We start from the raw sequence: 26,296 nt of genomic DNA, 5'->3' as shown, positions 1-26,296 counted from the left end.
TGAGGTGAACTGGGACGTACCAGACAACAGGTAGGAACTAGTGTTTCAACTTTATTATTTTATTATGAAATTCATGGTCACCTGAGGATCATTATTTAAAGAACACATGTTTTAGCTGATTGATCAGTTCCCACAGTTCATGTCTCAGATGATCCATCAGCTTCTGACGACGGCTCCGACTCTCAGCGTGTGATTATTAAGTTATTATCTCGTCATGACACGGTTGAGAGCTGGTTTCAAAAATTCAATGATGGTGATTTTTATCTCCAATAACAAAATAATACTGGTAATCGTAGAACTAGCGATTCTGGTTCTGTCTCTTGTTTTGATGTCCTCTTTGTTTTCATGGACCTGAATTTCCGTGACCACGTCTTTTCTCCTCTCAGACACGTCCAGTAAATAAGTGACAGCATTTAAATGTCATGTGTGAACCACTGGATAAAGTGAAGACTCCAGGTTTTCTTCATCCTGAATCAAACAGCTGAAGCTGGAACCTCGTGTTGCTGCGATGAGGTCGGACACTGAAGTCGATCCATCGACTCCACTTGGGACTCACAGTGGGTGAAACCAGGGAGGAGGAGTTGGGGGGTGTTAAGGATGAAGTGGCAATGTGTGTTCCTGGTTCTCATCTCTCTGGGCGGCCGGTGTTTCCGATGTGTCGCCGGTGACGTTGTGGCCTCTGACGAACACCCAGACATTGGCCATGATGAGGACGTGCACCCCCACACCCTCCGAGAAACAAACGGGGATGTTCTCAACGTTAATTTCCAAACAAGCAGGGATGTACCAGACACGAGTATTGAAACAAACTGGGACATACTGGACATTAACCAGGACGACTATGAGGACGCAGACTGGCGTCCTCCGACCTCCCTGCAGGACACACGCCCCGTTCTGTCCCCTGAAGACACACCAGTGATTCTCAGTGGCACCCCTGCTGTCAACAACACCAACCAAGTCATTGCTACTTCGTCACCTCAGTGCGGCGAGTACAGCAGCCAGCTGTCTAACGGCGAGTGCCGGCTGATGGCAACGCTGCCCCCTGTGGGAACATCGCAGAAGCGCTGCCCGGATATGTTCCGCTGTACAGACGACGTCTCCTACTGGCTGCACGAGAACCAGGACAGAAAGGACCAGCTGGAGGAGCTGAGAGGGACGATGTCGGAGCTGCAGGTGGAGCTGAGGAACCACCGGCTTAAAGTCAAAGCCCTGGAGGTGCAGGTAGACGTAGCTAGTGTGGCTACGTGTTCGTTTAAAGCACAGACTGTAAATAAAGATGGATGACACGTCTCTGAAATGTCCCGAAGACGGGCGCTGCCATCTTGCTCTTCTGATGTGATTCGGAACCAGGGTCTGTGCAGTAGTGTCGTGAAGTTGAGCTGCGGTCTCGAGATTCTGGCAAAACACTTGCTCAACCAATCGTGAGGTTTCAGCTGTGTCCATACTGCAGCCAACCACCAGGGGGCGATCCAGATGATTTTACTTCACTTAAGGAAGCTGTCCTTTTGTCCATCTTTATTTACAGTCACATGCCCTCTTCTAGAATCTGAGTTGACTATATAGCGCCACCACCTGGCACCACATTCACCCTCCTCTCTCTCTTCCTGTTTATCTCTGTCCGAGTTTATCTCTTTGTCTTGACACCTACTAATTCCTGCTTAACCCTGAATGCTAACGAGATTAGCCGCAGGCTCTTTGTCCGCGGTGCCTGACAAAGCGTCTCCGTCAACCTGATGAAAAAATGATCCGAAGCATTTCAGTTAGTTTGAAGATTTAGGATTTAGTGATAGAATATTCAAAATGACGTTTTCATTAGTGTGTAATCAACTGAAAGTATGAATCCTTGTGGTTTATATTTTATTTTAGAACAGACACAGACTCGGCCAATTTACTAGAGTCGCCCAGAATCGAATCACAAAAATCCCTCTGGAGAACCTTTCGTGTTTTTTTACGTGACATGAGGTCACTGTGGGTTCTCCTGCTCAGGCCCGGGTCACACTCGCTGTATGACCACACGTCAGCGTAGGAACTGGCTGCGTCTTATTGTTGTCGTTCACTTTCTTGCGTAGGCACTAGGTGTGTTACTGGAGGATTCCACTCGGAACAAACCACAGGACTCAAACTAAAAACTTCTGATTCTTTGACTGAATAATTCACTGACCCTGTCAAGGACTCGCTGCTGCCCCGACCTATTATGTGGGTATTGCATCTTGCGTACGCATGGTGTTTATTTCTGAGGACGTGCACAAGCTACGCACACAACACAGGATACGTGAAGCAGCCATCTAGTGTAAGTGAATACTGACCATACTTGAAGGCAACGGGTAATATCCAGGTGGTTGTAATATACAACTTCTCCAGTAGTTGCCACTAAATCCTACCCTGTCCTTTTAAATATAAAAGCTTTGTTTTAAACAACCTCCTCAAACCCTCGTACAGATTAAATCCCTCCTCTTTTCTCTCAGGAGGAACAAAGTCTGAACTCAACCTTTGAGCAGCGGCTGCGCTCTCAGGAGCTGCGTCACGCTAAGTTCGACACGCTGCTCCACGTGCACGCGACGCTGCTGGACGAGCTGCAGGCGCAGCTCCGCAACCTGTCGGCCGCCGTGCAGCGCGTGGGCCGCAACACAGGCTGCACGGTCAAGGTTGTGAGAACCACACCCCCGCGCGGCCTGCGAGACACACTGCCACCAGGTACACATGCAACTAACACAGCGGTGAGTTGCACGATGCTCATGAAACAAAACAACACATGAAAGAAGTGCACAACATATATTTGACTTTTAAAAGATGTAATAAGTTCAGGTTTTAGAAAAAGAAATGAACTTGCAGCCATGTGAACAGTAAACAGACTAAAACTATAACAACAAACTATCCATGTGCCTGCAGGTCTGCATGTTTGTGTACAATCGATACCTTAAAGATAGTTTGGTAAAAGAATCCACATCAGCTGTCAAATCATTAATCTACAGATAAGATAAAGAGTTGTAATTATATCAAATACTGATAATGAAACTAAATTCATTCAAATCAGAACCTTTAATCCAATGAGAAAACATCTCATACTTTTGAAAAATTGCATTCTGATTTGAAAAGGTTTAAATTAAAATACATAGAGAAAAGGTGGACCCAGAACAGACCCCTGGGGGACTCCTAACCCAGCAGAGGACAGTTTGCTCATAAGATGACTCATAATGATATTTGACAGTTTGTTCTGTGACGCTGTGTAAAACACCGTCTGTTTGTCCGTCTCTCTCCCTCAGGTGGACAGCTCCTGTCTTTCTGTCCTTCAGACTGTGCGTCTCTGTATCACAACGGTGTTCGTCGTTCTGGTGTTTACACCATTGTCCTGTCGCCCGGCGCCAACCTGCCCGTCTACTGCGACATGGAGACGGAAGGTAAAACACACAAAGTTCACTACACACACATGTATGTTTGCAGCATGTGAATATTACATGATAGAGGCATGAATACCTGGTTTCATGTATGATTGGACAATATTCATGTCACTACTATCTCTGTGCATATGCATATGCATATGCGTGTGTGTGTGTGTGTGTGTGTGTGTGTGTGTGTGTGCGTGCGTGCACCAGGTGGAGGCTGGACAGTGTTTCAGCGAAGGTGTGACGGCTCAGTCAGTTTTAACCACGGCTGGTCCGAGTACCGCGAAGGCTTTGGTGATCCTCGAGGAGAACACTGGCTGGGAAACCAGCAGCTCCATCTTCTATCCAATCAGGGTCAGTACAGCCTCCGCGTCGACCTGCAGGACTGGAGCCACGCCCAGAGACACGCCCTCTACCACAGCTTCAGGTAGAAAGAGACGCGTGTGGACGAGTCGTAGAAAAAGAGACAGTAGAAGTAGAAAGACGACACAGAGGAGTCGCTCGCTGTGTGACTGTGTGTGAATGGACAGATTCACCAGGGATCTGCTGCTCACCTGCGAAACGTTACCACGACGGGCTAACTAGCTTATTCTGACATTTCTTTTCTTATTGTTGGAATTTTAACCATCAAGGAAAACATCTGGAAAGAGCTGGGCAGGTGTAGTGGCCGCAAGAGGTATTGCAACTTTTGGATCCGCTATAAAATGGTGGATACATTTTTTTGAGTGTCACAAACCCAGTGAAATAAATCTGGATTTGATTAATTTGGTCCAACTTCATGTTGGAGCCGACAGTAAAGTCAAGACCAGCAGACATCTCGGACGCAAATGCTCACGAGTCAGAAGAGAATCGAACTGACACGAAAAACAGGAAATCTTTCATCGTTTCAATCAGCAAAATGGTTTCTCTGTAAAATAAGAACAAGGTTTTTCTCTGCTCCTCCTGCAGGACCGAGAACGAGGAGAACCAGTACCGCCTCCACGTGTCCGGCTTCAGTGGGACGGCAGAGGATTCGTTCGGGTGGTACCACGACCACCAGGGTTTCAGCACGCCGGACACGGGCAACATCTGCGCCGAGATCAGTCACTCGGGCTGGTGGTTCCGCCAATGTTTCTACGCCAACCTCAACGGCGTCTACTACAAGGTGGGTCAAGAACAACAACGTGTGTCGTTCTGTCAGGACGTGAACCTGGCAGGACGGGAAGGATGGACGACGTCCGATGATCCGGCTAACGTGCAACTGCTCCAATCCAAACGACCCAGTGTCCGGCCACTGTACGATTTGAGCTCGATTCTGACCCGATGTTTTGTTGTTTTAGAGTCGGATGAAATTAAATCTGCGTTGTTTTTTGTTCAGTGTACGAGAAGTGATCCCCACTAGCTGTCGGAAAGTCCGACAGCTAGTGGGCTCTCAATGTCGATAGAGGAATTGAGGGACGAGGGTCTGATAATTGTGTGATATGTTAATGTGATCATTGTTTTCCACCAGGGGGGGCGCTACACTCTGAAAGCCCAGAATCTGCTTGGGCCAGACGGCATCGTGTGGTTCTCCTGGAAGGATTCAGACTTCTATTCTCTGAAGGCCGTCGCCATGATGATACGGCCACGCAACTTCAGGCCGTCCCGCCTGTCCCCATAGTGACGGTGTCTGTCAGTCCTGCGACAGCGTGAAGGACTCAAGGCGCTGCCAGGAATATCCACGACAAATATCACCACAGCAGCAGAGATCAGCTGATACTAGTGGTTTTTAACCTGGTAGTTATTTCCTTTATCTAACGGTTAAACGATGATGTTTGTTTGTTTCATGATATAAATGTTAAGAACTTTTTCAGTTTACTTGCTTTTCCTTGTCACTAGTTTCTCAGACGTAAACAAGAAACCTGCAGCAGTTAAACTTTCATTACACATTTATTGGAACAGTTACAGGTAATAAGTGATTCATGTACAGGACTTCTCAAAGTCACCAACCTCCTCAAACCGACTACAGAAGAGTTTGGATTCAGGTGGTTTGGTCTGTCGCGGCCACAAACGACTGGTGACGTCTCCCCCGTCGGTCTTCGTGCTGCTGTTGGGATGGTTTCCCCCTCAGACTGGAGGGGGACCGTCCCCGGGACACAGAGGGTGTTTATGTGGGGCGCTCCCTGGGCCGGGTGACAAACTGCCACCACAGAGGGGGGAGGTCGCCCTCCTTGCGGGCGGGGGGGAGGGCCTCGTTCTTGGGGCCTTCGGCCGGAGTCTCGGCCTGAAGCTGAGCAACCTGGAACCCAAATGAGAGGAGAAGATTTATCCCTCCATAATACGAGACTAAGAAGAGCTTCAAAAACACATATTACTATCACAACTTATTTATTATGACCCAACTTCATAGTGTCCAACTGAAATACTCCAATGAACTTTGAATTAAATTGTTTTCTAAATAAAATGAAGATGAGTCGCTGGTTTTCTGAGTGAGAAAGAACTGTACTGATACACATTTGTATTTTTAACAATTTAATGGTGAAATATTGAAACTTTATTGCAAAAATCATCATGATAAAACTCCTCTTCCTCTTCAGCAGATCCTAGCTTATGTACCAGAATCTGTTCATAGACAATATGAACCGTTAGCAGATTGTGTTTCGTGTTGATTCTGTCGTGTTTGTACTGAAAGGGCTGAACCATCTGTCAGAGACACTGTGGCGCCACCTAGTGGATTTATTAGATAGAACGTGTCCCTGCTGAGCTGAAGCCTTTTAAAAGAAATGTTCAAATATCTTGTTGACGAGTAACAATATTCTCTGAGTCTCCGTTCATGAGTTGAATCATTATTATCATTGTTATACTTTCAACATTCTCAACAGAATTATTTTTTGGGCTTTAGTATAAACAACATTACAAATGTATTGTCTCATAAAGAAGAGGCTGCACTGTACAGCCTGTTGGGAAATGTCCTGTGTGCACAGCTGTGTTCAGGAACACCAGCTTCAGACCTTGAGATGTACTTCTTGATAAATTGCAAACGATTGTGAGAAAAGCTCATTTCTAATGAAGTGAAATGTCTTTTTATTGTCTTATAAAACCATGAAGGTTTAAATCACAGTAACATGTGCAGGTGCTGTGTGACATCACTCACCTCTTTGTCCCAGCTCTGCAGCCTCAGTTGCTTCCAGTGCTCCCTCTTGGAGAAGTAATCAGGATACATGGCCTTCTCAGACGGGTGCCAGTGGTCCAGCATCCACTCAGGTACCTGCAGGGAGAAGAGAGAGCTCAAGACGTTCGTCAACAACATCATTATCTGGATCGACTTAAACAGGTCACCTGATACAACTTATTAACACCTTGAGGTTTCAAAAGAAAAACATGAATCACAAGTTTACTGTGGAGTTTGGTTGAAGGTCACATTTAGATGTTTGACATCTGAGGATAGAATCCAATGCAATGTCTATATTATTATCTCAAAAATCTCTGCACACAAACAATAAGAAGTGACAGAATATTGTGGTTTGTATATAAGTGTTTGAGGACGACTGGCAAGGAATAATTCTGAAGTATCAACACAGGACAAGAGAATAAATGACAAGAAGAAATAAAACGATGTACAGGAGAAAACTATAAAATAAAAATAGCACATGCTCCGTAACGTGATGCTTCTCGTCACCTTGTAGCACTCGTATCTCTCGTACGAGGTTCCTCCAGGAGAGTCGGGGAAGATGTAGGGCTGAGGATGCTGATTGGACCAGAACTCCTCCTCTCCCGCCTTCAGCATCATGGTGGCCTTCACCATGTCCTTCTCGCTCCTGTTGTCATCGAAGCGAGCGCGCATCATGCAGGCGTAGAACCGGTACTTGTCCCTGTGATGAAAGAGAAAACAACAGACAAGTGCAACTTAGTTTATTTTATAGATTATTATTTAATGTCGTGTATAATATCAAAAGGAAGCTGATATTTGTCCTTGACATGTGAGTTAATCTGTAACTTGACTGAACCTCTAAAGTCCATATTCACACAACATCAAAGCTGACGTGAATTTCTGTTTCTGGAGTAAAACTGTGGGATTATCTGGATAAATAGATTAAAATGTTGCTCAAACACGATTAAAATAATCAAAATGAAGCAGTTTGAACTTACTTCTTCTCGTTCATTTGTATAAGTGAATTGTGAAGTTATTGGATTACACAGAAACGATCATAATAAACTGAACTAACCTTGGATCAATAATCATAATAATAATCATGATCTTAATTAACGATCGATTCCTCATTAACCTTCCACATGGTAAGAAGGAGGAATTCAGAAAACACGTAGAGATTCAGGTGTCAGAGTTAAATGATGTAAAACTTTATTTTCAGGTGCATTAACTCTTCAGGTCGTGGAGAGAAGTTCAGCTTCTGATTTATCTTTGTTTTGATTCTTCACATTTCAACGTCAACAAGATGAAATCACATTTAAAGTCAGATATTAATGTTAATATTAAAGAGTCGCTGTCGTGTTCCTCTTCCGGTGAATAAAAGTAAACATTAGAAAACAGGTTGACATTTCAATGACTGACCTGGCTAGCTGCTAGCTTAGCAGTTAGCTTAGCGGGTCTACCGCTATTTACACGCGAGTGATTTTATTGTGACGTTGGTGGTTCGAGTCCCGCCGCAGCGGCTGCTCTCACCTGAAGATGCACCAGGACTCCAGGTGTCTCAGAGACTTCTTGTAGAGCCGCAGCACCTTCTGCTGGTGGGTCAGAAAGGCCGCCGCCATCTTCCCTGTCACCTTCTGTCCGAGCGGCGCGGGGCATTCTGGGACTTTGTGACGTTGGGACCCGAGGACCATAAAACAGGTACTAAACACGCATTCATGTAGGAGAAGCATAATTAGTATACGAATAATACGAATAACGTTTCGGTTGTGATCATTTTTTATAATAATTATGCTTAATTTACATTAATTAAATGTATTAGTATTTTAATCAGGCATTTATTGCAAAAATAAAAGGCCGAAATGACGAAAATATTTGTGGGTATCAAATATTATTCTCTTTACAGTAAATATGTTTTTTTATTTTACGTTATTATTATTATCGCATTTATATTTTTATCATCTATTCTAAAATATTTTTAGAATCTTTGCCCAGTTAATTATCCAGCCTTGAAATGATGACGTGAAATATTGGGATCGACAGCTGTCTGCTAGAGGAGTTACGGTGCTGTTGCATTATGGGATGTGTGAGAGCTGCATGTGTGTCTGTGTTGAGAAGAAGAAACAAAATGTCTCAGCTCAGGTTCATCGGTAAGATCCAGTTTCACATCATAACAGAGACTGAACTGTGTGTTAGCATGAGAGTTAACCTGTTAGCATGGGAGTTAACCAGTTAGCGTGATAACTAACCTGTTAGCATGAGAGTTAACCTGTTAGCATGAGAACTAACCAGTTAGCATGAGAGTTAACCTGTTAGCATGATAACTAACCAGTTAGCATGAGAACTAACCAGTTAGCATGAGAGTTAACCTGTTAGCATGAGAACTAACCAGTTAGCATGATAGTTAACCTGTTAACATGATAACTAACCTGTTAGCATGAGAGTTAACCTGTTAGCATGAGAACTAACCAGTTAGCATGAGAGTTAACCTGTTAGCATGAGAACTAACCAGTTAGCATGAGAGTTAACCTGTTAGCATGATAGTTAACCTGTTAACATGATAACTAACCAGTTAGCATGAGAGTTAACCTGTTAGCATGATAACTAACCAGTAAGCATGGGAGTTAACCTGTTAGCATGATAACTAACCTGTTAGCATGATAGTTAACCTGTTAGCATGAGAACTAACCTGTTAGCATGATAGTTAACCTGTTAGCATGAGAACTAACCAGTTAGCATGATAGTTAACCAGTTAGCATGAGAGTTAACCTGTTAGCATGAGAGTTAACCTGTTTACATGAGAGTTAACCTGTTTACATGAGAACTAACCAGTTAGCATTAGAGTTTACCAGTTAGCATGAGAACTAACCTGTTAGCATGAGAGTTAACCAGTTAGCATGATAACTAACCTGTTAACATGAGAATTAACCAGTTAGCATGAGAGTTAACCTGTTTACATGAGAACTAACCAGTTAGCATTAGAGTTTACCAGTTAGCATGAGAACTAACCAGTTAGCATGAGAGTTAACCAGTTAGCATGAGAACTAACCAGTTCGCATTAGAGTTTACCAGTTAACACTGTAATTTCTAACCAGTTAACCAGACATGACAGAGGTTTGTCTGTGGGTCACAGCAGCTACATATGCATATGTGGCTGTTAAAGGTATATTGGCAGTTATTGTTTAAAATATGAATATGGGTATATAAATGGTAAAATTGGGTTCATCTTCTAATATTAAATAACAGTATATAATGTCTATATATGTAATGTGTGTCTAAGTTCACAATAGTAAACAATCTAAACAATTTACTAGGTATATAAATTATGTTAATTGGTGAATGTCACAATAAGAGTCATACGTATGGAATAATATAATTGATTTATACGTTTTTATAAGACACTTTTAATGCCTGACTTGTTTTTCACATGTTATTACCACAGAATGTGCTGTCATATGATTTTCTATGATAGAATCAATAACCCAGCTGCTGTGACTCCTTGTTGACGTTCCCTCCTCAGATATTGGGGTGAACCTGACCGACCCCATGTTCCGAGGCCTCTACCGAGGGAAACAGAAACATGACGGTGAGGAACTCTGGCTTTCACCCTCTTCTCCGTCTGCCATCTGCTTCTACGTTAATCTTACTCCAGCTGTGTTTTTCCAACAGACGACTTCAACCAGATCATCGACAGGGCTCTCAAAGTCGGAGTCGAGAAGGTAAGAGACGTATCCACAGACAGAAACATGAAGACTTGAACAAACTTCAGTGTGATGGGAACTAGCTTTTAGTTTGGTCCACGTCCCATCTGCTAACATGGAGGAGCTTTTATGACCTGTACTGCAGCCAGCCACCAGAGGGCAGTCATGTTGACATGTTTACAGTCTCAGCGTCTTCTTGGGCCACGTAGACCGAGGAGACTGAACCCAAATAAGACGACTTCTGCGATGGGCGTCCCCAGCTCGTCCCGCCCTTACAGCTGTCGCCTAGCAACAGAGCTGGATCTGGACTTGACGCTGTCGTCTTATTAACGTGTGTAACTGCTGTTTCCAGTTCATGATCACAGGAGGGAACCTGGAGGACAGCAAGGAGGCCCTGAAGCTATCAGAGAGCCGAGGTGAGGACGTCCTCACGAGGAACAACACGAGAGCAGATCCTTTTCTCTTTGCTCACCGCTGCTTCCTCCCACAGACGAGTTCTGCTGCACGGTCGGCTGCCATCCCACGCGCTGCAGCGAGTTCCAGCAGAGCGGAGAATCCCAGTACCTGTCGGGGCTGAGGGAGCTGGCAGCAGCACACAGAGGGAAGGTGGTGGCCGTGGGAGAGTGTGGACTGGGTGTGTGTACGCAGACAACACACGACAACACACGACAACACACGACAACACACGACAACACACACGCAGGATTACAACCACGTTGTTAAGTCTCTTGTCTCTTTGGTCCAGATTTTGACAGGTTGGAATTTTGTCCAAAAGAAACTCAGCTGAAGTAAGTGTCCACTCAGTCGATGGTTCAGTAGGAAACAAATTCAGATCCTGAAAATTCCACTCAGCGTTTTCTCCTCTGTCCGTCGCAGATACTTCGAGAAGCAGTTCGACCTGGCGGAGGAAACCAAGCTGCCCATGTTCCTCCACTGCAGAAACTCCCATCAGGACTTCATCGGTAGGTTCGTCCCCCAAAGACGTCGTCCACCACTGAAGACACAGAGACAACTCACTTTACTCTCAATCCCACTGTTTGAAGACGTCGTCCCTTCACACATCCGCAGTCCAGCTGCAGCTCAGAGCGGGAGCGTCCATCTTTATCTTAAATGTCCTGAAGACTCTTCTTCTTCTTCTTCTTCTTCTTCTTCTTCTTCTTCATGCGTACGACTACGATTCCATTTGAAAAAAGTCTCTTTCAAATGAAACATGGAACAAACACATGAAGCTTCAGACTCAGATCAGAAAAGGTCGTGAGAGTTTCTCTTATTAAAAAGATTTAGTTTCCGACTGAACTGAAACTTTAGTGTTTTGGATGAAAAGCGTCCGACATTCGTGTGACTGTTAATATTTGTGTCTCTGTTGTTCTGTCAGAAATCATGAAGAGAAATCGAGACCGATGTGTGGGAGGAGTGGTGAGGACGTTGGTTGAGGGACTTTTTTATTCATGGTGTTAAATCTCAGATGGAAAATTGAACGAGATTTTGTTTCTCTCAGGTTCACTCGTTCGATGGGACGACAGAAGACGCTGCTGCGCTCGTGGACCTCGACCTCTACATCGGAATAAACGGATGGTGAGAGGATCTTTGAACGTGATGTAGAACCTGACGACTGGACCTGACTTAAACCTAATCTCCTCCATGTGAGTAGATGGGAGATGGAGCAAAGTAAACAATATTTAATATTATTTCTATGTTTCAGTTCTTTGAGAACGGAGGCGAATATTGAAGCGATGAAGTCGATTCCCAGCGAGAGGCTCATGATAGAAACAGGTGAGCTGCAGCCGCTCGGCTGTGATCAAGAGAAACCACGAAACTCCAGAGTTCATCTGATATTTTATGTTTAAATTCACAAACGAGACATTAACTCATAAAAAATAAACACAAATTTACAAACATTTCCACAGCAGAATTCTTAAAATTGAATAAAACCAGTTTAAAAATTCATGATTCAGTATCAGAGCAGAATGTTTTCACTTGGAGGATTGTAGATATTTCTTTTTATCACACAATAAATTGAATAAAATGTTCTGTAATTCAGGCTGAGTGATACATGAATAAACTCTATAAACCTTCAGAATATAAACGATATAACTATCTATCTATATATATATATATATATATATATATATATATATATATATATATATAAAACTTGAGTTTGGTTCATTTAAGTGAAAATGAAACAGATTTTTTGACTCAGATTATAAGAAAAAAACGAATTTTGACACCTAACACGTAAAGAATTAAAGATAAAATATTTTACTTCATCATTTCGTACAATAAATAAATATAAAGATGTTTATTGTGTTACATATATGTTGTTAATGTGGTTTTCATATTATGGTCTGTTTCCTCCTCAGACGCTCCGTGGTGCGGAGTGAAAAACACTCACGCAGGCTCCAGACACATTCAAACTACATTTCCCACGAAGAAGAAATGGGAGGCGGGGCACTGCCTGAAAGACCGGAACGAGCCCTGTCACATCATGTGAGTGTCGTCAGAACCCCCCCCCCCCCCCCCCCCAACGAGGCCTTTTAATGTTACAGGTTTGATGGATCAGCGATCATGTTCGGTTTGGTTTAATTTAGGGCCCCCCTGCCCCTGGTCCCCAGAGTCCCTTTTAGCGCTCCTGGTGAGGCAGCTGTGGACGACAGTAAAACCAGAAGTTGATTCTAGAAATAGGAATTGGGGGGGTGGGAGGAGTTACTGCAGAGTGAACCAATGAAATGTGACTTGTCTCCTCCAGACAAGTGTTGGAGGTGATGGCGGCGGCGAGGGAGGAGGATCTGCTGGAGCTGGCGAACACGATCTACAACAACACCATCAAAGTCTTCTTCAGCTCGAGCTGATGATGAAGAGGCCGACTGATGTGGATTGTGTGTGTGTGTGTGTGTGTGTGTGTGTGTGTGTGAATAAAAGATTATTTCGCTTGTTTGAAAAAGTCAAAAACCTAAAATAAAGAATCTAATTTTCTTCGATGCTGAAAAGTGGATCGATGGATAATTTCCTCGACACAATGAAACTGAATTAGTTGAAGTGAGAGAGAAGATGTGAGACTTTAACCTCTGACCTCCCAGAGCACGTTGCTCAAGGGCACGTTGGCTCCCTACGATGACTGAAAACACACAGCGCCACCTGCAGAGCCAGAGGTAAATACCACCCAGATTTATTGTCATGTTGTCAATTGCACATAATGTAAAACAAACTTCAAACACACGTATCAGTGCTGCTGCTTCAGTGTCCACAAGGGGGCAGCACAACAACATTCCTTTGACACTTTCATCTTTTACTATAAATCATTTTTCTCATTTTGCCTCCAGAGGATGAAATTGTGCGAAGATATCGTCATGAAGAGCAAAAGAAATAAAAACATGAGATGAGGCACGAACATACAAATTCAGGTTTCCATGGTTACAAACAGCATCGCAATAATTATAGGATTTAAAACCAGAAAAAAAAAAACAATATCTCAAGTTCTGGCAACTTTTCAAACTTAAATAATTCAGAACTTCTTCAGTACAATTTCAAACCAATGAAGTAAATAAACTAAATGAACAGTTGTGACATCATCCATATAAAACTTTGAAAATATGAAGATTTGCTCTTCTATATTATTGTTTAATATATTTCAGTTTGGTTGGAAAATACGAGATAAATTGACTTGGGCTCTGTGGAAATTTCAATAATCAACAACTGATGCATTAATAATTTTATCAGCAAATTAGAAAACAACTCAATCATTAGTTAGTCTTGATTTGGAGATGTAATATAATATATAATATATCTCAACCGACCGAAGCTTCGAGTCACAAACAAAAGCTTTTAAAGAATTGGACCTAAGTGTCTGAGTGAGAAAATAAAAACAGAAAACACGAGTGTAGAGGAAGCACTTTCCAACGTCTCCTTTGTTATTCGACACTTACACAACATTTAAAAAAAACATCTGATGCAGAAATAAAAGGTCTGATGATTGTAGATCTTCATCAGTTCTTCATGCAACACAACCGACGCATTTCTCGAGGTAGCAGATGATTCTGTTCCGACTGGTTCTGACGTTTATTTGTGGCGGTTTAGAGATTCAGCTGAAATAATAAAGAGACCTTTGACTGTTTTTGACACAAATTGAACAGATAGTGTTTAAGAGACGTCTTCAAATGTGTATATATATAAAAAAAACAAAAACAATGATCAAATAGAAAATAAGTAAAAACGATGAAACCTTTAAATAGTGTTTGAACAGTCGGTTTGTATGTAGAGTTTGTGTTTCTGACGCTGACGTGTAGAAAGAAGTCGAGTGGAACAGGCGAGCGTGTGTCTCACGTCCACAGCAGCTACACGTCATCGATTCCTCACATCAACCCACTGGACCACCGAGCCACAGCAGGAGTTAACACGTGAGGTCTGACGAGATAAATATGAAGAATCGATGAGGGAATCAAACACACGTCACTGTTCCCTCGTCCAAACTGGATTTATAGAAGAATGGATTTTAGTGAGATGGAGAAAATGCCACAGGAAACTAAATATCATCAGATTTCAGTGCAGCCGGACGGAGAAACATCAAACTGTAAATACTCTTTAGAGTCGACTTCAGCAGTTTGTAGGTGCAGCTGTGGAGACTCGTTAGGAGGACGTGGCGTCTCCGCAGGCTTGTGCGTCCTTCTCCTCCTTCTCCTTCTTCTTCTTCTCCTTCTTCTCCTTCTCCTTCTCGTCATCCAGGAAAAAGAGCGGGAACATCCCCAGAATGCAACCGATGGTGACGCCGATGGCTTTACCCTGCAGGAGGAGGACGAGAGAGTCAAACCCCCGGCATCACGCTCACCACGCGTCCAGATGTGTTGGTGACGAGAAGCCAAGGAAACGAAACAAGGAAATACAGATTTCTGGTTTTGGCCGCAGGGCGCTTGTTCCGTTTGTCGTTCTCCATCTCGCTCTTTTCCCTCGTTTGTATTCACGTCTTTACTGTTTTAGAAAACACCTCAAAAGTGAATAAATCAAACATCTCACCATGTGCGAGCTGACCCTGGTCTGCCACATGTCCGCCTGCTTGGGCGTCATGTCGGGAACCTGCATCCCCAGTCTGGTGGCCAGAGCCTCCACATAACCTGCGAGACTACACACAGACACACACAGACACACACAGACACAAACACACACAGAGACACACACCTGTCAGCATTTTACTGCTGCATATTTAACAACACTCTCATCCTTGACCCTTGACCCTAAAGCAGCAGTAAAGTCACTTTTAAAACCGCTGAAGGTAAAACAGAGTGTAAATAAAGAAGTGAGGCCGCCCCCTGGTGGCTGGCTGCAGTATAGGTCATAAACCTAAAATAAATAAATCAAAGTAGACGTCAAATAAATGTTTGTCAAAGATGTTTCTGTCATTTCAGGTCGTTGTTATCTCACTGATGTGTGTTCAAGTGTTTCTGATCAGTTTGGTTTAGTTTGTTATTTGATGATATAACAAAAGGCTGAGAGACGTGATGATTGACAGCAAAGACGTGTCGTCCATGTTTATTTAAAATCTATAGTCTGGTTCTCATAAGTATATAAAGATTAAAGAAAGCCTTGATTCATGTAAGTTTGATTTAAGTTTAAAAGGAAGTAAGTACGGGTAGAAGTTAAAAGCCTGGGAGGATGAATTCATAAAAACAGAAATATCAAGATAAAGAAACCTTGGTTGATTAATGTGAAACCTACAAACGAACCAGTCAGAAAAATAAACCCTGAGGCCTCAGAGACGGTTCTTACCCGAGACCTGCCAGATCTGAGACCAGGTTCCCCAGAGCGGCAGCTGCAGAAACACAAGAGACACTAACTGATTTCTGATGTTTTGTGATGAGGGAAACAGAAGAAAGTCACATTTTCACAATATGAGCCGTTCATCAGCAATAAGACAACTTGTATTTCAGAGAACGCAGAGAAGATGTGCATTTCTTTTTAAGAACCTGGCGTAAGAACCAGTCAGGATCCTCCAGGATGCAAAGTAACCCACATACAGAGCGTCTCTGAAAATAGAAAAACTGCAAACAATGGATCAGAGCTGCAAAATACAAAAAAGGTGTGAAAGTGTTCTCACATCAAAGAGCAGCTCTGGAAAAGCAGCGAGCTGCGAGTCAGCGAGTTTCTCCCCCGCCTCTTTACTGTCAGCAGAATTCAGCTTCATGACAATTGCACTTAATGTACAACCTCAACAAAGCTCTGCAGCTATTAGTGATCGGGGAGCAAAGGATTGTTCATCGTCTGTTCTGCCTTCAGACGGACGGCGCTCCCTCTTCTCCTGCGGGAGCTCAAACTCCAGATGGTCGACTCGGGCTCGAGTTCTACTCACAGGAAGAAAACACTTCACGGAGGTGAGATGGCGAAACAATCTGGCCTCAAGTCAGCAGCAGCGACTCTGACTGTGTGTGAAAAGGTCTCAAAGTAAAACACAAGTGGAATCAGTAAACATCTCCGCAGGCTGGAGGATGATGAAACAAATATAAAGCAGCGCCTGCATGGAGATAGAAGCTATTGATCTGGAGCCCGACTTCAGCCTCTGATTTGCACTTTGCAGAAGGAGTCGGAGCCAAGTATCCATGGAAACGGAATAATCTGGAGGTGAGATGATGGGGACGGCAGCCCGGTGCCTTCGTGGTTTTCACTGTGTAATAAAGCCCCAGATCAGCAGCCATGATGACATCAGGGTCTGCTGTAATGAACCAGATCTACTGGACACAAGTTCTTAAAAGAGACATTGCAGGTTCTTTTCACCGCAGCAACTTTATATGAGGAATAAAAATGTGTTCCAGGTGATGGCCGAGGCGTTCAGACTCCACAGTGTGGGACCTCCATCCGGAACGGAAGCAACAACACGCTTACATTACGTTGTCGTCCTTTAAAGATTAAGATACGAGACATTTATAGAAACATTCATTCAGCTGCTGTTTTCTATGTAGAGACAAAGATGATCTGTGTTTTCAGGCGTGTTAATATGGACAGAGATGGATCCTTGGTAAGTTTAGGGCTTCAACAAATAGTTAGCGTCACTGCTGAAGAATGTCTTGGTGTTTAAAAGAGTCATTTTACAGAAGGTCGCTCCTCTTCATGTTCCTACCTGCCATGGTGGAGATGCCCAGAGTGACTCCGATGGAGAGCTCGATCTGCGTTCCCTGGAGAGAGGAGAGAATTCAGATGGAATCTTGATCCGAACCTGGATTCATCACGACTTGCATCCGATTTACTTCAGACCAGTAAATAACTTCACTTACTGCTGCGATCATGATGGCGTTATCAAGGAAACCAAATCCAACGAAGGGGATGGCGTTGTGGAACAGAACTGTGATGAGCAGGAGGTGAGTGGACAGAGAGGATCAATGCACATGGTGAGTGAATAATGACTGAATGAGCAGATAGAACATTCATAGCCGTTTTCTGTTGTAATTAATAAGAAAATGAGTCATATTTAACAAGATCACTGAGGGTTTGAACCGTTAGAGAGAGAATTATTTTGTTAAAAACGTTTCCACTGTGGAGAAATATTGTTTTGGGAATCTACTTAAAATGTGATCGTGAGGTCAGACGTTAAACTGAGGTTTTCTCTGGTGTCGACACTCTTGATAAAGAAGATTCAAACTAATCACAGTCTGTGTCTCGCTGACTGATTTCATCTACTTCATTAAAAAAAATATTCTTTTCAGAGTCAAATATCTGCTGATAAACGTTGAATCTGCAGAAATACAAATGGATAAAGTTCAGATTATAATTTCCTTACAAGATACAGAGGATTTGTGTGTGTGTGCGTGTGTGCGTGTGTGTGTGTCAGATATCTCTCACCATATCTGATCTGATCTGAAGTCAGCGGCGAGGGCTCGAGGCTCTCTGAGAAGAAACACATCAGAAGTTGTCTCGTTAACTGTCGAGCTTTGACATTCAGCGTCTGCAGAGTTTACAGATCTCAGAGTCGTCACAGTCCCATGTTCAACGAGTCATCGCTCCACAGTTTGAAACATCGGCCCTTTCTAACACCACTTCCACATTACGTCTTAATCCAACGGTCAGAGAGTCACTTCCATTCACCAGCTCAGTTTGGGTGTGTGACCTCATCCAGCTGCTGCAGGCGGCTGTTGGAATTTAAACTTGAAATGCGCCACTGAAAGTATCCGGCCACCCTGTGGGAATAACCCATTTCCAGCCTTTGTGATTTCTCACTGCAGAACAACTACAAACACTCCCGACTCCTGGGAGGACCGGTCCAGAAATAGGTCCGACTGACGCAGACAAACATTAATGTCAACGCACGATGAGCTGGTGGCAGCAGATTAGTGAAGAGTTGTAGTCGTGTCCGTGCAGAACGTCTCTTACAGAACAGAACTGACACCGTGTGTGATTAAGACCAACAGACACCGTGTTTGTTTCTAATTAGACAGCAACAGATGCTGCATCATCTGTTTGCTGTCAGGCTGCTGATGAGTGGAACACACACACTCACACCCAACACACACACACACACACACACCCAACACACACTCACACCCAACACACACACACTCACACCCAACTCACACACACACACACACACACACCTTCCTCTCCACTAGCAGCCGTCACCCGGTCGTTCCTTCAGAATAAAAATCTCTCGCTGCTAAACCTTCACACGGAGTCGTACATATTTGTCAGAGTCAGTTTCGGCTGCCACAGTTTTGAAGAACACTGGTTTGTCGCTGCTAATTAGTTTTCACTTTCTTCAGTGTGATGAGTGTCGACGCTGAAATACGACTTAGTCTGAGTGAGTCCTTCTCTACAAGCCTGAGGGCTGCAGAGAAGTCAACCCCTCATAACAAGACATTTAATTAAACATAAAATTACAATAAATTCGATATAAACGAAAAGAAACTGCAGATAAAACCATATCTATAAAGAACTTGCTTTAAGATAATTATATTTCTGCTTCATAAACATCTTCGTTAACGAGTTATTGATCAATGTAAACATCTAAGATAATAATAATTAGTTATGGACTACGTGCTGACATCATTCCCAGCAGGCAAAGCGGTTTTCTGCATTGTTAATTATTAAAAATACATGAAAGTTGTACATTTACCAACAAGCGATTTACACTGAGAGTCACAGGTCAAAGAACACGTACGAGCTCGGCTCTGCAAAGTTAATCATTTCTCCATTTCTGATATTTCATGCACTAAATAATGATCAGCTGATATAAACAGATTCAATCAGAACAGAAATAATTATTAGTTAGAGCCCAGCTTCGGTTGAACACAAATATTAAAAGTGAAAGCTGGATTGTAAATGAAGTGAATGCTCCCAACACAGACTCTGAAGATATCAATCAACCGTGCAGGATGACATCTCCAGTCTCAAAACCCAATAATGGTGTTCTGGTCCAGTGATTCAGATAATCAGGATAAATCTCCTGCTTTAAGTTGGTGATCAATGAGACGGGGGCATTTTTATAAACTCAACCCACCAGGAATTTTAATGACCAATGAATAGTCGTGAACCAGAGTTTCTCCAGAACTGCTTCAGTTGAAAAGGAATGAAAATCCACCATTTACTATCTCCTGTCCTACAACAGAGGATCCCCCCCTCTCCTCTAAGTGCATTGTTAATGAGCCTCAGTGGGACCCTGTGTCCAGCTGAGACAGAACTGGACCTGGATAATTATAACCATGATAATTCCACATCATTAATATCACAGACATATCGATATGGATTAAATTAGGCCACAGCAGAAGGAAACAGTGGGAAATATAGTGTTGATACTGTATATTTCATTGTTTTTACTGAACGTTTCCATTTCCAACTCGTCTCATTTAAAACCACTTTCTACGCTTCCGACCAACAGCTCAACACCGCACATCAACGCCTGGATGGCGTCCTGCTCTTAAAGGCCACATCACGGCGCCACCGCCGCACACACTCCGGCTCTAAGTCACATCAACGGTACACAACAGCGACGCACAAATGCGAGACAGGAGGTAGCGATGTGCGTCGTCCATCTTTGAAGACGCACCTTGCAAATCCTGAAATGCTGATGTTAGGTTAACGTCTTTATAAAGAAGATAAAGGTTTAATCCTCCCAGTCACACTTGAACATTTCCCTATTTGTGAGGCCGATTTCTAGGATTTTTTTTATTTAATCACAGAGTTAAATTAACTAAAGATGGTCGAGTTGTGGGTACAAAGATATTTCTGGTTCTAATACTACGATTTCTTTCTGAACGGTCATGAGTCTGACGCTGTCGAGCGAGTGAGATGCTTTGGCTGTGTCTGATAACACCAGGAAGGCAGCCATGATTCACGTTTCAGTTCCACGTGTCTCCACTCTCCCATCGTCACCGAGCCTCCGGTACGCAAACCGAGCGTGTTGCTAAACGGCTGAAGAGTAGTTGTAATGTTTTAATGAGCGCGGTGCTTAGCTCGCCGTCAGACTCACGGAGGGGAACATGTTTCTCTGCAGTAAACTCGTCCAACTCTCACTGCGTCCCTGTGGCTTTTAGCTCATTAGAAGTAGAAGTAACGGGGAGGAATGGGGATGGGGGGGGGAGACAATTGCTTGTTAGTGAAGATTTTCAGACACAAACTCGTCCCTGCACGTCGACGCCTAATGAATATGCTGCATAGAGAGAGAGGTGACGCTGTGCCACCAAACACTGTTCCACATGAATTACTGAGACTGTGGCGGCCGTCACGGTCGACTTTGTCCCGTCACAGTTTCCTAATGAGCCCAAGACTTTCTTACTCCCTGTTAACAGCCTAAAGGAGCTCGAACACCGTGTCCTGAGCTCCATGTAGATCTTCATGCAGCAGCTTCCCTCGCTCTCCAGCGCCAGGAGAAGTCCTGCGTTGCACGTGAGCTGTCAAAACATCCGGAAAGGTTTTCGCCGCACAGCTTGACCCAATGAGCTGCTCCGTGTGAAGACTGTAAATAACTGGGATCATGTGATTCAGTGACACTAATGAGGATATGAAGCTACGCTGCGACTCAGTGGGTCAAACGGCCTCTGGAGGAGCTCGGATCTCTCTGCTGCCAGTCGGACATTTCAACCGTTCATGGAAATTAACCTTTCGACCTCTGTGGACTCTCAGCGGGATTATTACCACCAGCAGCTGAACTCACTGAGGAGGAGAACGGGGAGATAACACTTTCTTTGTTGAAGCCTCACAGCCAAACACCATAAAGTCATCAGCCCCAGTCGTGTTCAATAATAAATCCTTTTAATTGGTCAGGTTTCCATACTTTCTAAAACCTTCTGTACTCGTGCAGCCGCTATGGAAGACACATTCCAGCCCAAGACCTCTTACACAACCGTCTCTCTGGAGAAGTGTTTGCCAACGCCTGGGTGTGGACGCAAAGATTAAAACCCGTCTCTGAAATATTCCTTTTGCAACAATAAAAGTGTCACTTTGCTGGAAACTACGGGCGATAAGGCGCTGAAACTAGATTCTTGAGTAAATCCCGCTTGGTGAAGAAAAGGCTGTGGATGAATGAACAGGGTAGAAGAAAGAAAAACCAGTTTACAGCAGATTACATAACACGAGGAGCTCGTCTGAGACTCATGTGTTCCAGTATCTGACCTTACTGGAAAAAGACAGGGGGGGGGGGGGGGGGGGGGGGCTGCAGAGACGAGGACGACAGGAAAAACACCTTTAAGTACCGAGCGTGTAGAGAAGCTGCTGAGCTGCAGCTTGTCAGAACGACACAGATCATCTTACAAAGAAACTCTCCGGCTGCTGCACCAGAGAAGAATCCAGCTCCAGCTCCGAGTCACTGAATCGGAAAGTGATTCAGCAGCAGGTTTCTACAACTTCAGTCTGAAGATGAGTCACAGTGGGTTGGATCCACGTGGACTTCCCTCCAAGAAGCAGAAATAACCTCTGACTCACACAGACACACAGACACACACACACACACACACACACACACACAGAAATAAAATATAAATATCTACAATGAATGAATTTGTCTTAAAGTTTAGATTGAGTTTCAGATTCACACGTGGAATAATAAATACGTAACCATGCAATATAAACATTGTGAAATATTAAAAAGTCTGTAGTGTATGTTCAACGTATTTGAGATTTATCTGGGAGATTTGTAAATTGTAAAACTGCATTACAAAGTGTTTAATATGGGAAAACTGTGATCCAGTGGTTCAGCATCAGAGGAGCCGTGTGTAACAATGTCGACGTTAGCCAGCTAGCCATTGTTAGCTAAACCAGTTCATAACAACGCATTACGCTGCATTTCACGCAAGCTAACACGGTCGTAACACGTCCACAGACGGTAACCGGACAGTGCTATGTGTACGACACGTATAATGACAGAAGTACTAATACACAGTCAAAACTTTCACTACTGTTGGAATACCGAGCGGCCATCTTGGATTTCAAAGTCGGGACTTGTCAGGTTCTTCCGAGTTTAAATTCCGATTTGAGGGGGCGTTCCCGTGGTGACTTCCGAAACTCCGACGTTTAATGGAACGTGGCATCAGTCTCACATCGTGACGTAGGGACATTATCATTGGCGCCGCAAAGTCCAAGGTGAAACACTAGGTGGCGCTATGAGCCAAGTTCAACACAGATTTAATGTGATTTAAAACCAGCAGTAATGTGTTTCACCATGTCATTTAATTTACAGCTGAATGTTAAAAAGAGTCTTTTTAAACCTGTCGAACAGAAACACCTCATTCATTCATCAACTTCATTCAGGTGACCTCACCTGCTCAGGTGTGGACACCTGAAGAAGGAGTCACGTGATCCATTCATACCTCATCAGTGACCCGTCAGCTGACCTCCTCTCAGGTGCTGACCTCCTCTCAGGTGCTGACCTCCTCTCAGCTGGTGACCTCCTCTCAGGTGACCTCCTCTCAGGTGCTGACCTCCTCTCAGGTGAGCACCTCTTAGCTGACCTCCTCTCGGCTGACCTCTCTTTTAGGTGACCTCCTCTCAGGTGCTGACCTCCTCTCAGGTGCTGACCTCCTCTAAGGTGAGCACCTCTTAGCTGACCTCCTCTCAGGTGACCTCCTCTCAGCTGACCTCTCTTTTAGGGGACCTCTCTAAGGTGCTGACCTCCTCTCAGGTGACCTCCTCTCAGGTGACCTCCTCTCAGGTGCTGACCTCCTCTCAGGTGGTGACCTGTCAGGTGACCTCTCTAAGGTGGTGACCACCTCTCTGCTGACCTCCTCTAAGGTGGTGACCACCTCTCTGCTGACCTCCTCTCTGCTGACCTCCTCTCAGGTGGTGACCTGTCAGGTGACCTCCTCTCAGGTGGTGACCTGTCAGGTGACCTCCTCTCAGGTGCTGACCTCCTCTAAGGTGACCACCTCTTAGCTGACCTCTCTGCTGACCTCCTCTCAGGTGGTGACCTCTCTGCTGACCTCCTCTCAGGTGGTCACCTGTCAGGTGACCTCCTCTCAGGTGCTGACCTCCTCTAAGGTGACCACCTCTTAGCTGACCTCTCTGCTGACCTCCTCTCAGGTGGTGACCTCCCTCAGGTCGTGACCTCTCTCAGCCCGAGGCTGTGACCTTTGACCCGCGGGCTCTTACCTTGAGCGATGGCCATGGACTCGAAGCTCTGCAGCTCCCGGAGCAGACACGTCCTCTCCGGGGGCTGGAGGCCGTAGATGAACTCCTTGGCTCTCTTCGGGGAGTTGAGCGGTTCCCCGGGCTCGCTCCTCCCGTGTGTCCCCATGCGGCGGCCCGGCTCGTGGCGCCCTGCCCCCGGCGGCAGCAGCAGCAGCCCCCGGGGCAGCGGGGGGGTCGCAGCCCGCTTCAGGAGCTGGAGTCCGGCGGCGGGGAGGAGGCGCAGCTGGATCATGGCGGTACAAACACACCGGGAAACGTTAAACCTGTTTTTCTCCGGTTCAACTTGCGTGTCGGTCCCTCACACGGACCCGGGCTCGGTGGCGCGGACAGCGGCGGGTCGGCGTGTGAAACTCGGGTAAAGTGGAGTTAAACCGGCGGACATGTCTCCGGTGCTCGCTCCGTCTCCTGCTCCGGAGTCTCCGGTCACCGGCTCAGCTCCGGAGTTTAACGTCCAAGTTCGGTGTACAGCCGTGGACCAGCGGAGTCAAGCCGGAATCAAACCTGCGACATTTCCGGCGGCGGGGTTTCAAACTAAAACCTTTCACTTCCGGTCATAGATTTCACAAAAAAAGCACGGGTTCATGCGTGGGACATAAAATGACGTAAGAGTAAATAAACATATTTAAAAATAGAAAACCTAATTCAGTTTGCATTGATGTATTAATTTAATATATTATTAAAAATAGAAATAATATCATTGTATCTATAACTATAAATACATATAGACATACATTAATAAAGGCAGAGATTAATAGATACATAAATGAGGACATGAATAAATCAACAAATACATTTAGAAGTCTATCAATAAATAAACACAAATAGATAATTAAATACATCGATATTTGGGGAAATAAATAAAGTCGGTGTGTGACAAAGACTATTCCTACATTTATATATTTCTGTATTTCCACATTCATTCGTTTATTTATTTCTGTGTTTATTTGTATATTCATTACATTCATTCTCTACATTTATTTATGAATTTCTACATTTATTTATTTATGTTTCTACATTTATTTGTAGGATTACATAAATAAATAAATGTGGAAAGACAGAAATAGTATATTCAGTGTATTTATTTATATATACTTGTGTGGTGGATCATTGCCCTGTAGCTGTACATGTAGTTGTACATGTACTTGTACTTGTACAAATTAAAAGGTCCTGGGTGAATATTACGTGTGGATTGTCTTTTCTGGGCTTCTGTAGAAACGTGGCTGTCTCAGTGGTAAACGAGCTGCTCCTGATGTAGATGAAGCTCATGTCATGGTAAAGAAAACACAAATCATAGTTTCAGATAATTATTAAATAATGAAAACATAATTTTCAATATACACCAATAATACAATGTTAACATGGCGCCATCTACCGGTGAGTCCACTCAACTGCATCTGTCCTCTAGTTTGAAGTGAATGATCTCATTAGTTTTACTATAGATTTAAATTCACTGTTGTAAAGAGTCATTTAAAGTTGTTAAAGTTCTAAGATTCAGTCCAAACTCATTATCAAAGATGATTTTATTTACATAAATCTCCTTTTAAAACAAAAGGCAAAATCAACACTTTTTACCTTTTTAAAAAGCTTTCAGAACAATCAACCAAATAACCCTTCATCGCTGACACATGTCAAAAAGCACAGCTTTCTAATCATCATCATCATCATCATCAGACTCCATCTCTTCCTCATTAAACATAATGCATTCCTTACAGCTTATCGTCTGCGGCCTGTAATTACAACAGTAATGAACACGGGTTTGCAGTCAAACCTTTAAGACGTTCAGGCTGTGGAAGTCTAAACAGTGTTAATACTCAGAGTTTGTGCTTGACCTGTGGTCGCTGAGGGATGGGAAGCGGCACAGTTTAAAAGAAAGAAAAATGAAGTTTCCAGACAGTAGTTTTTTTGGATCAGTGTTTATGGGACGTCTGCTGCTGTAGCTCAACTTTTCAACAAGTATCAACCGTAGGAAACGAAGCAGTTGTAGGTTTACTACAACGAAGGAAGATCTGAACATGTCCAAACTTTCCTGCAGCTCTTCAGTCTTTTTTTCTCCCAGGGCTGGAAATGTTTCCGTGTATTGAAAGAACTCTTCCAGCCCTGCAGCAGGACCCTGAGACTAGAACCACAGTTGGTTCAACGAGTCTGTGCCAGTGATTACAAACAAAAAGAAAAGTGCATCGACCGAATAAAACTGCTCGTACAAAATGACAGACACAAAATGATTCAGGTACTTTCTTCCATTTGAAAGAAACCAGTCTTTAAAGGAGACATATTCTGCTCATCTTCAGGTCGATCATTTTAAGGTTCACGTGATCAAAGATCACCGGAGTTGCTGATTTGCTTCGCCACAGGAAGTGCAAACGTGTCTTGTGACATCACAAAGGTGCAGGAACATCTGTTGGACAGCTGACGAGGTGTTTCAGGGCCGTCAGTGTTTTTAGCTCCTTAAACCACAGACTTCGGGCTTTTTAACTTTATAGAACTTTTACATCCACAGAAAACCTTTATAA

The 26,296-nt window shown here is 43.9% G+C and overlaps 4 protein-coding genes across 8 annotated transcripts; 2 read left to right on the top strand and 2 right to left on the bottom strand.

The window, feature by feature from the left end:
* The first annotated feature begins 375 nt into the window (after nt 1-375).
* LOC117770652 (fibrinogen C domain-containing protein 1-like) lies at nt 376-5,091 on the top strand. The gene is made up of 7 exons (XM_034600305.1): nt 376-742; nt 776-1,221; nt 2,466-2,694; nt 3,264-3,398; nt 3,594-3,810; nt 4,332-4,527; nt 4,873-5,091. The coding sequence occupies exons 1-7, from the start codon at nt 598-600 to the stop codon at nt 5,020-5,022; spliced, it is 1,518 nt and encodes a 505-aa protein (XP_034456196.1). The 5' UTR covers nt 376-597; the 3' UTR covers nt 5,023-5,091.
* A 181-nt stretch (nt 5,092-5,272) lies between these two features.
* ndufb9 (NADH:ubiquinone oxidoreductase subunit B9) lies at nt 5,273-8,154 on the bottom strand. The gene is made up of 4 exons (XM_034601085.1): nt 8,023-8,154; nt 7,021-7,213; nt 6,496-6,609; nt 5,273-5,640 (listed from the first exon to the last, which is right to left on the bottom strand). Exons 1-4 carry the CDS (start codon nt 8,109-8,111, stop codon nt 5,509-5,511), a joined length of 528 nt encoding a protein of 175 aa, XP_034456976.1. The 5' UTR covers nt 8,112-8,154; the 3' UTR covers nt 5,273-5,508.
* Nucleotides 8,155-8,547: 393 nt separating this feature from the next.
* tatdn1 (TatD DNase domain containing 1) lies at nt 8,548-13,101 on the top strand. 5 transcript variants are annotated; one of them, XM_034601062.1, is made up of 12 exons: nt 8,548-8,639; nt 10,010-10,075; nt 10,159-10,208; nt 10,543-10,606; nt 10,681-10,824; nt 10,936-10,978; nt 11,067-11,152; nt 11,566-11,606; nt 11,689-11,765; nt 11,893-11,963; nt 12,554-12,680; nt 12,940-13,101. In XM_034601062.1, the coding sequence occupies exons 1-12, from the start codon at nt 8,567-8,569 to the stop codon at nt 13,040-13,042; spliced, it is 945 nt and encodes a 314-aa protein (XP_034456953.1). In that variant the 5' UTR covers nt 8,548-8,566; the 3' UTR covers nt 13,043-13,101. The 5 variants fall into 5 exon arrangements, 4 of the variants coding, with proteins under 4 accessions (XP_034456953.1, XP_034456952.1, XP_034456954.1 ...); XM_034601061.1 differs by having other exon boundaries at nt 8,559-8,639; nt 10,936-10,945; XM_034601063.1 differs by lacking the exon at nt 12,940-13,101 and adding an exon at nt 12,791-12,885 and having other exon boundaries at nt 8,559-8,639; nt 12,554-12,704.
* Nucleotides 13,102-13,329: 228 nt separating this feature from the next.
* On the bottom strand, nt 13,330-24,307 carry tmem65 (transmembrane protein 65). The gene is made up of 7 exons (XM_034601077.1): nt 23,748-24,307; nt 18,015-18,059; nt 17,450-17,517; nt 17,296-17,350; nt 15,951-15,993; nt 15,201-15,306; nt 13,330-14,969 (listed from the first exon to the last, which is right to left on the bottom strand). Exons 1-7 carry the CDS (start codon nt 24,016-24,018, stop codon nt 14,817-14,819), a joined length of 741 nt encoding a protein of 246 aa, XP_034456968.1. The 5' UTR covers nt 24,019-24,307; the 3' UTR covers nt 13,330-14,816.
* Nucleotides 24,308-26,296: the final 1,989 nt, after the last annotated feature.

This window comes from Hippoglossus hippoglossus, chromosome 11 (assembly GCF_009819705.1).
Source record: "Hippoglossus hippoglossus isolate fHipHip1 chromosome 11, fHipHip1.pri, whole genome shotgun sequence".
NCBI lineage: Eukaryota > Metazoa > Chordata > Actinopteri > Pleuronectiformes > Pleuronectidae > Hippoglossus > Hippoglossus hippoglossus.
The sequence above is the reverse complement of the archived record's forward strand: the minus strand, read 5'-3'. Positions and strand labels throughout refer to the sequence as shown.

Bases quoted from the DNA above. Each gene is read 5' to 3' on its own strand.
- LOC117770652 (XM_034600305.1), top strand. From the start codon at position 598: ATGAAGTGGCAATGTGTGTTCCTGGTTCTCATCTCTCTGGGCGGCCGG. The intron at 3,399-3,593 runs GTAAAACACACA...TGCGTGCACCAG, and splicing joins CTGCGACATGGAGACGGAAG to GTGGAGGCTGGACAGTGTTT. The intron at 3,811-4,331 runs GTAGAAAGAGAC...CTCCTCCTGCAG, and splicing joins GCCCTCTACCACAGCTTCAG to GACCGAGAACGAGGAGAACC.
- ndufb9 (XM_034601085.1), bottom strand. From the start codon at position 8,111: ATGGCGGCGGCCTTTCTGACCCACCAGCAGAAGGTGCTGCGGCTCTAC. The intron at 7,214-8,022 runs GTGAGAGCAGCC...CTTTCATCACAG, and splicing joins GAGTCCTGGTGCATCTTCAG to GGACAAGTACCGGTTCTACG. The intron at 6,610-7,020 runs GTGACGAGAAGC...TTCTCCCTGCAG, and splicing joins AGAGATACGAGTGCTACAAG to GTACCTGAGTGGATGCTGGA.
- tatdn1 (XM_034601062.1), top strand. From the start codon at position 8,567: ATGGGATGTGTGAGAGCTGCATGTGTGTCTGTGTTGAGAAGAAGAAAC. The intron at 10,076-10,158 runs GTGAGGAACTCT...TTTTTCCAACAG, and splicing joins AGGGAAACAGAAACATGACG to ACGACTTCAACCAGATCATC. The intron at 12,681-12,939 runs GTGAGTGTCGTC...TGTCTCCTCCAG, and splicing joins AACGAGCCCTGTCACATCAT to ACAAGTGTTGGAGGTGATGG.
- tmem65 (XM_034601077.1), bottom strand. From the start codon at position 24,018: ATGATCCAGCTGCGCCTCCTCCCCGCCGCCGGACTCCAGCTCCTGAAG. The intron at 17,351-17,449 runs GTAAGTGAAGTT...TCCTCTCTCCAG, and splicing joins ACGCCATCATGATCGCAGCA to GGAACGCAGATCGAGCTCTC. The intron at 15,307-15,950 runs GTAAGAACCGTC...GTCTGTGTGTAG, and splicing joins TCAGATCTGGCAGGTCTCGG to TCTCGCAGGTTATGTGGAGG.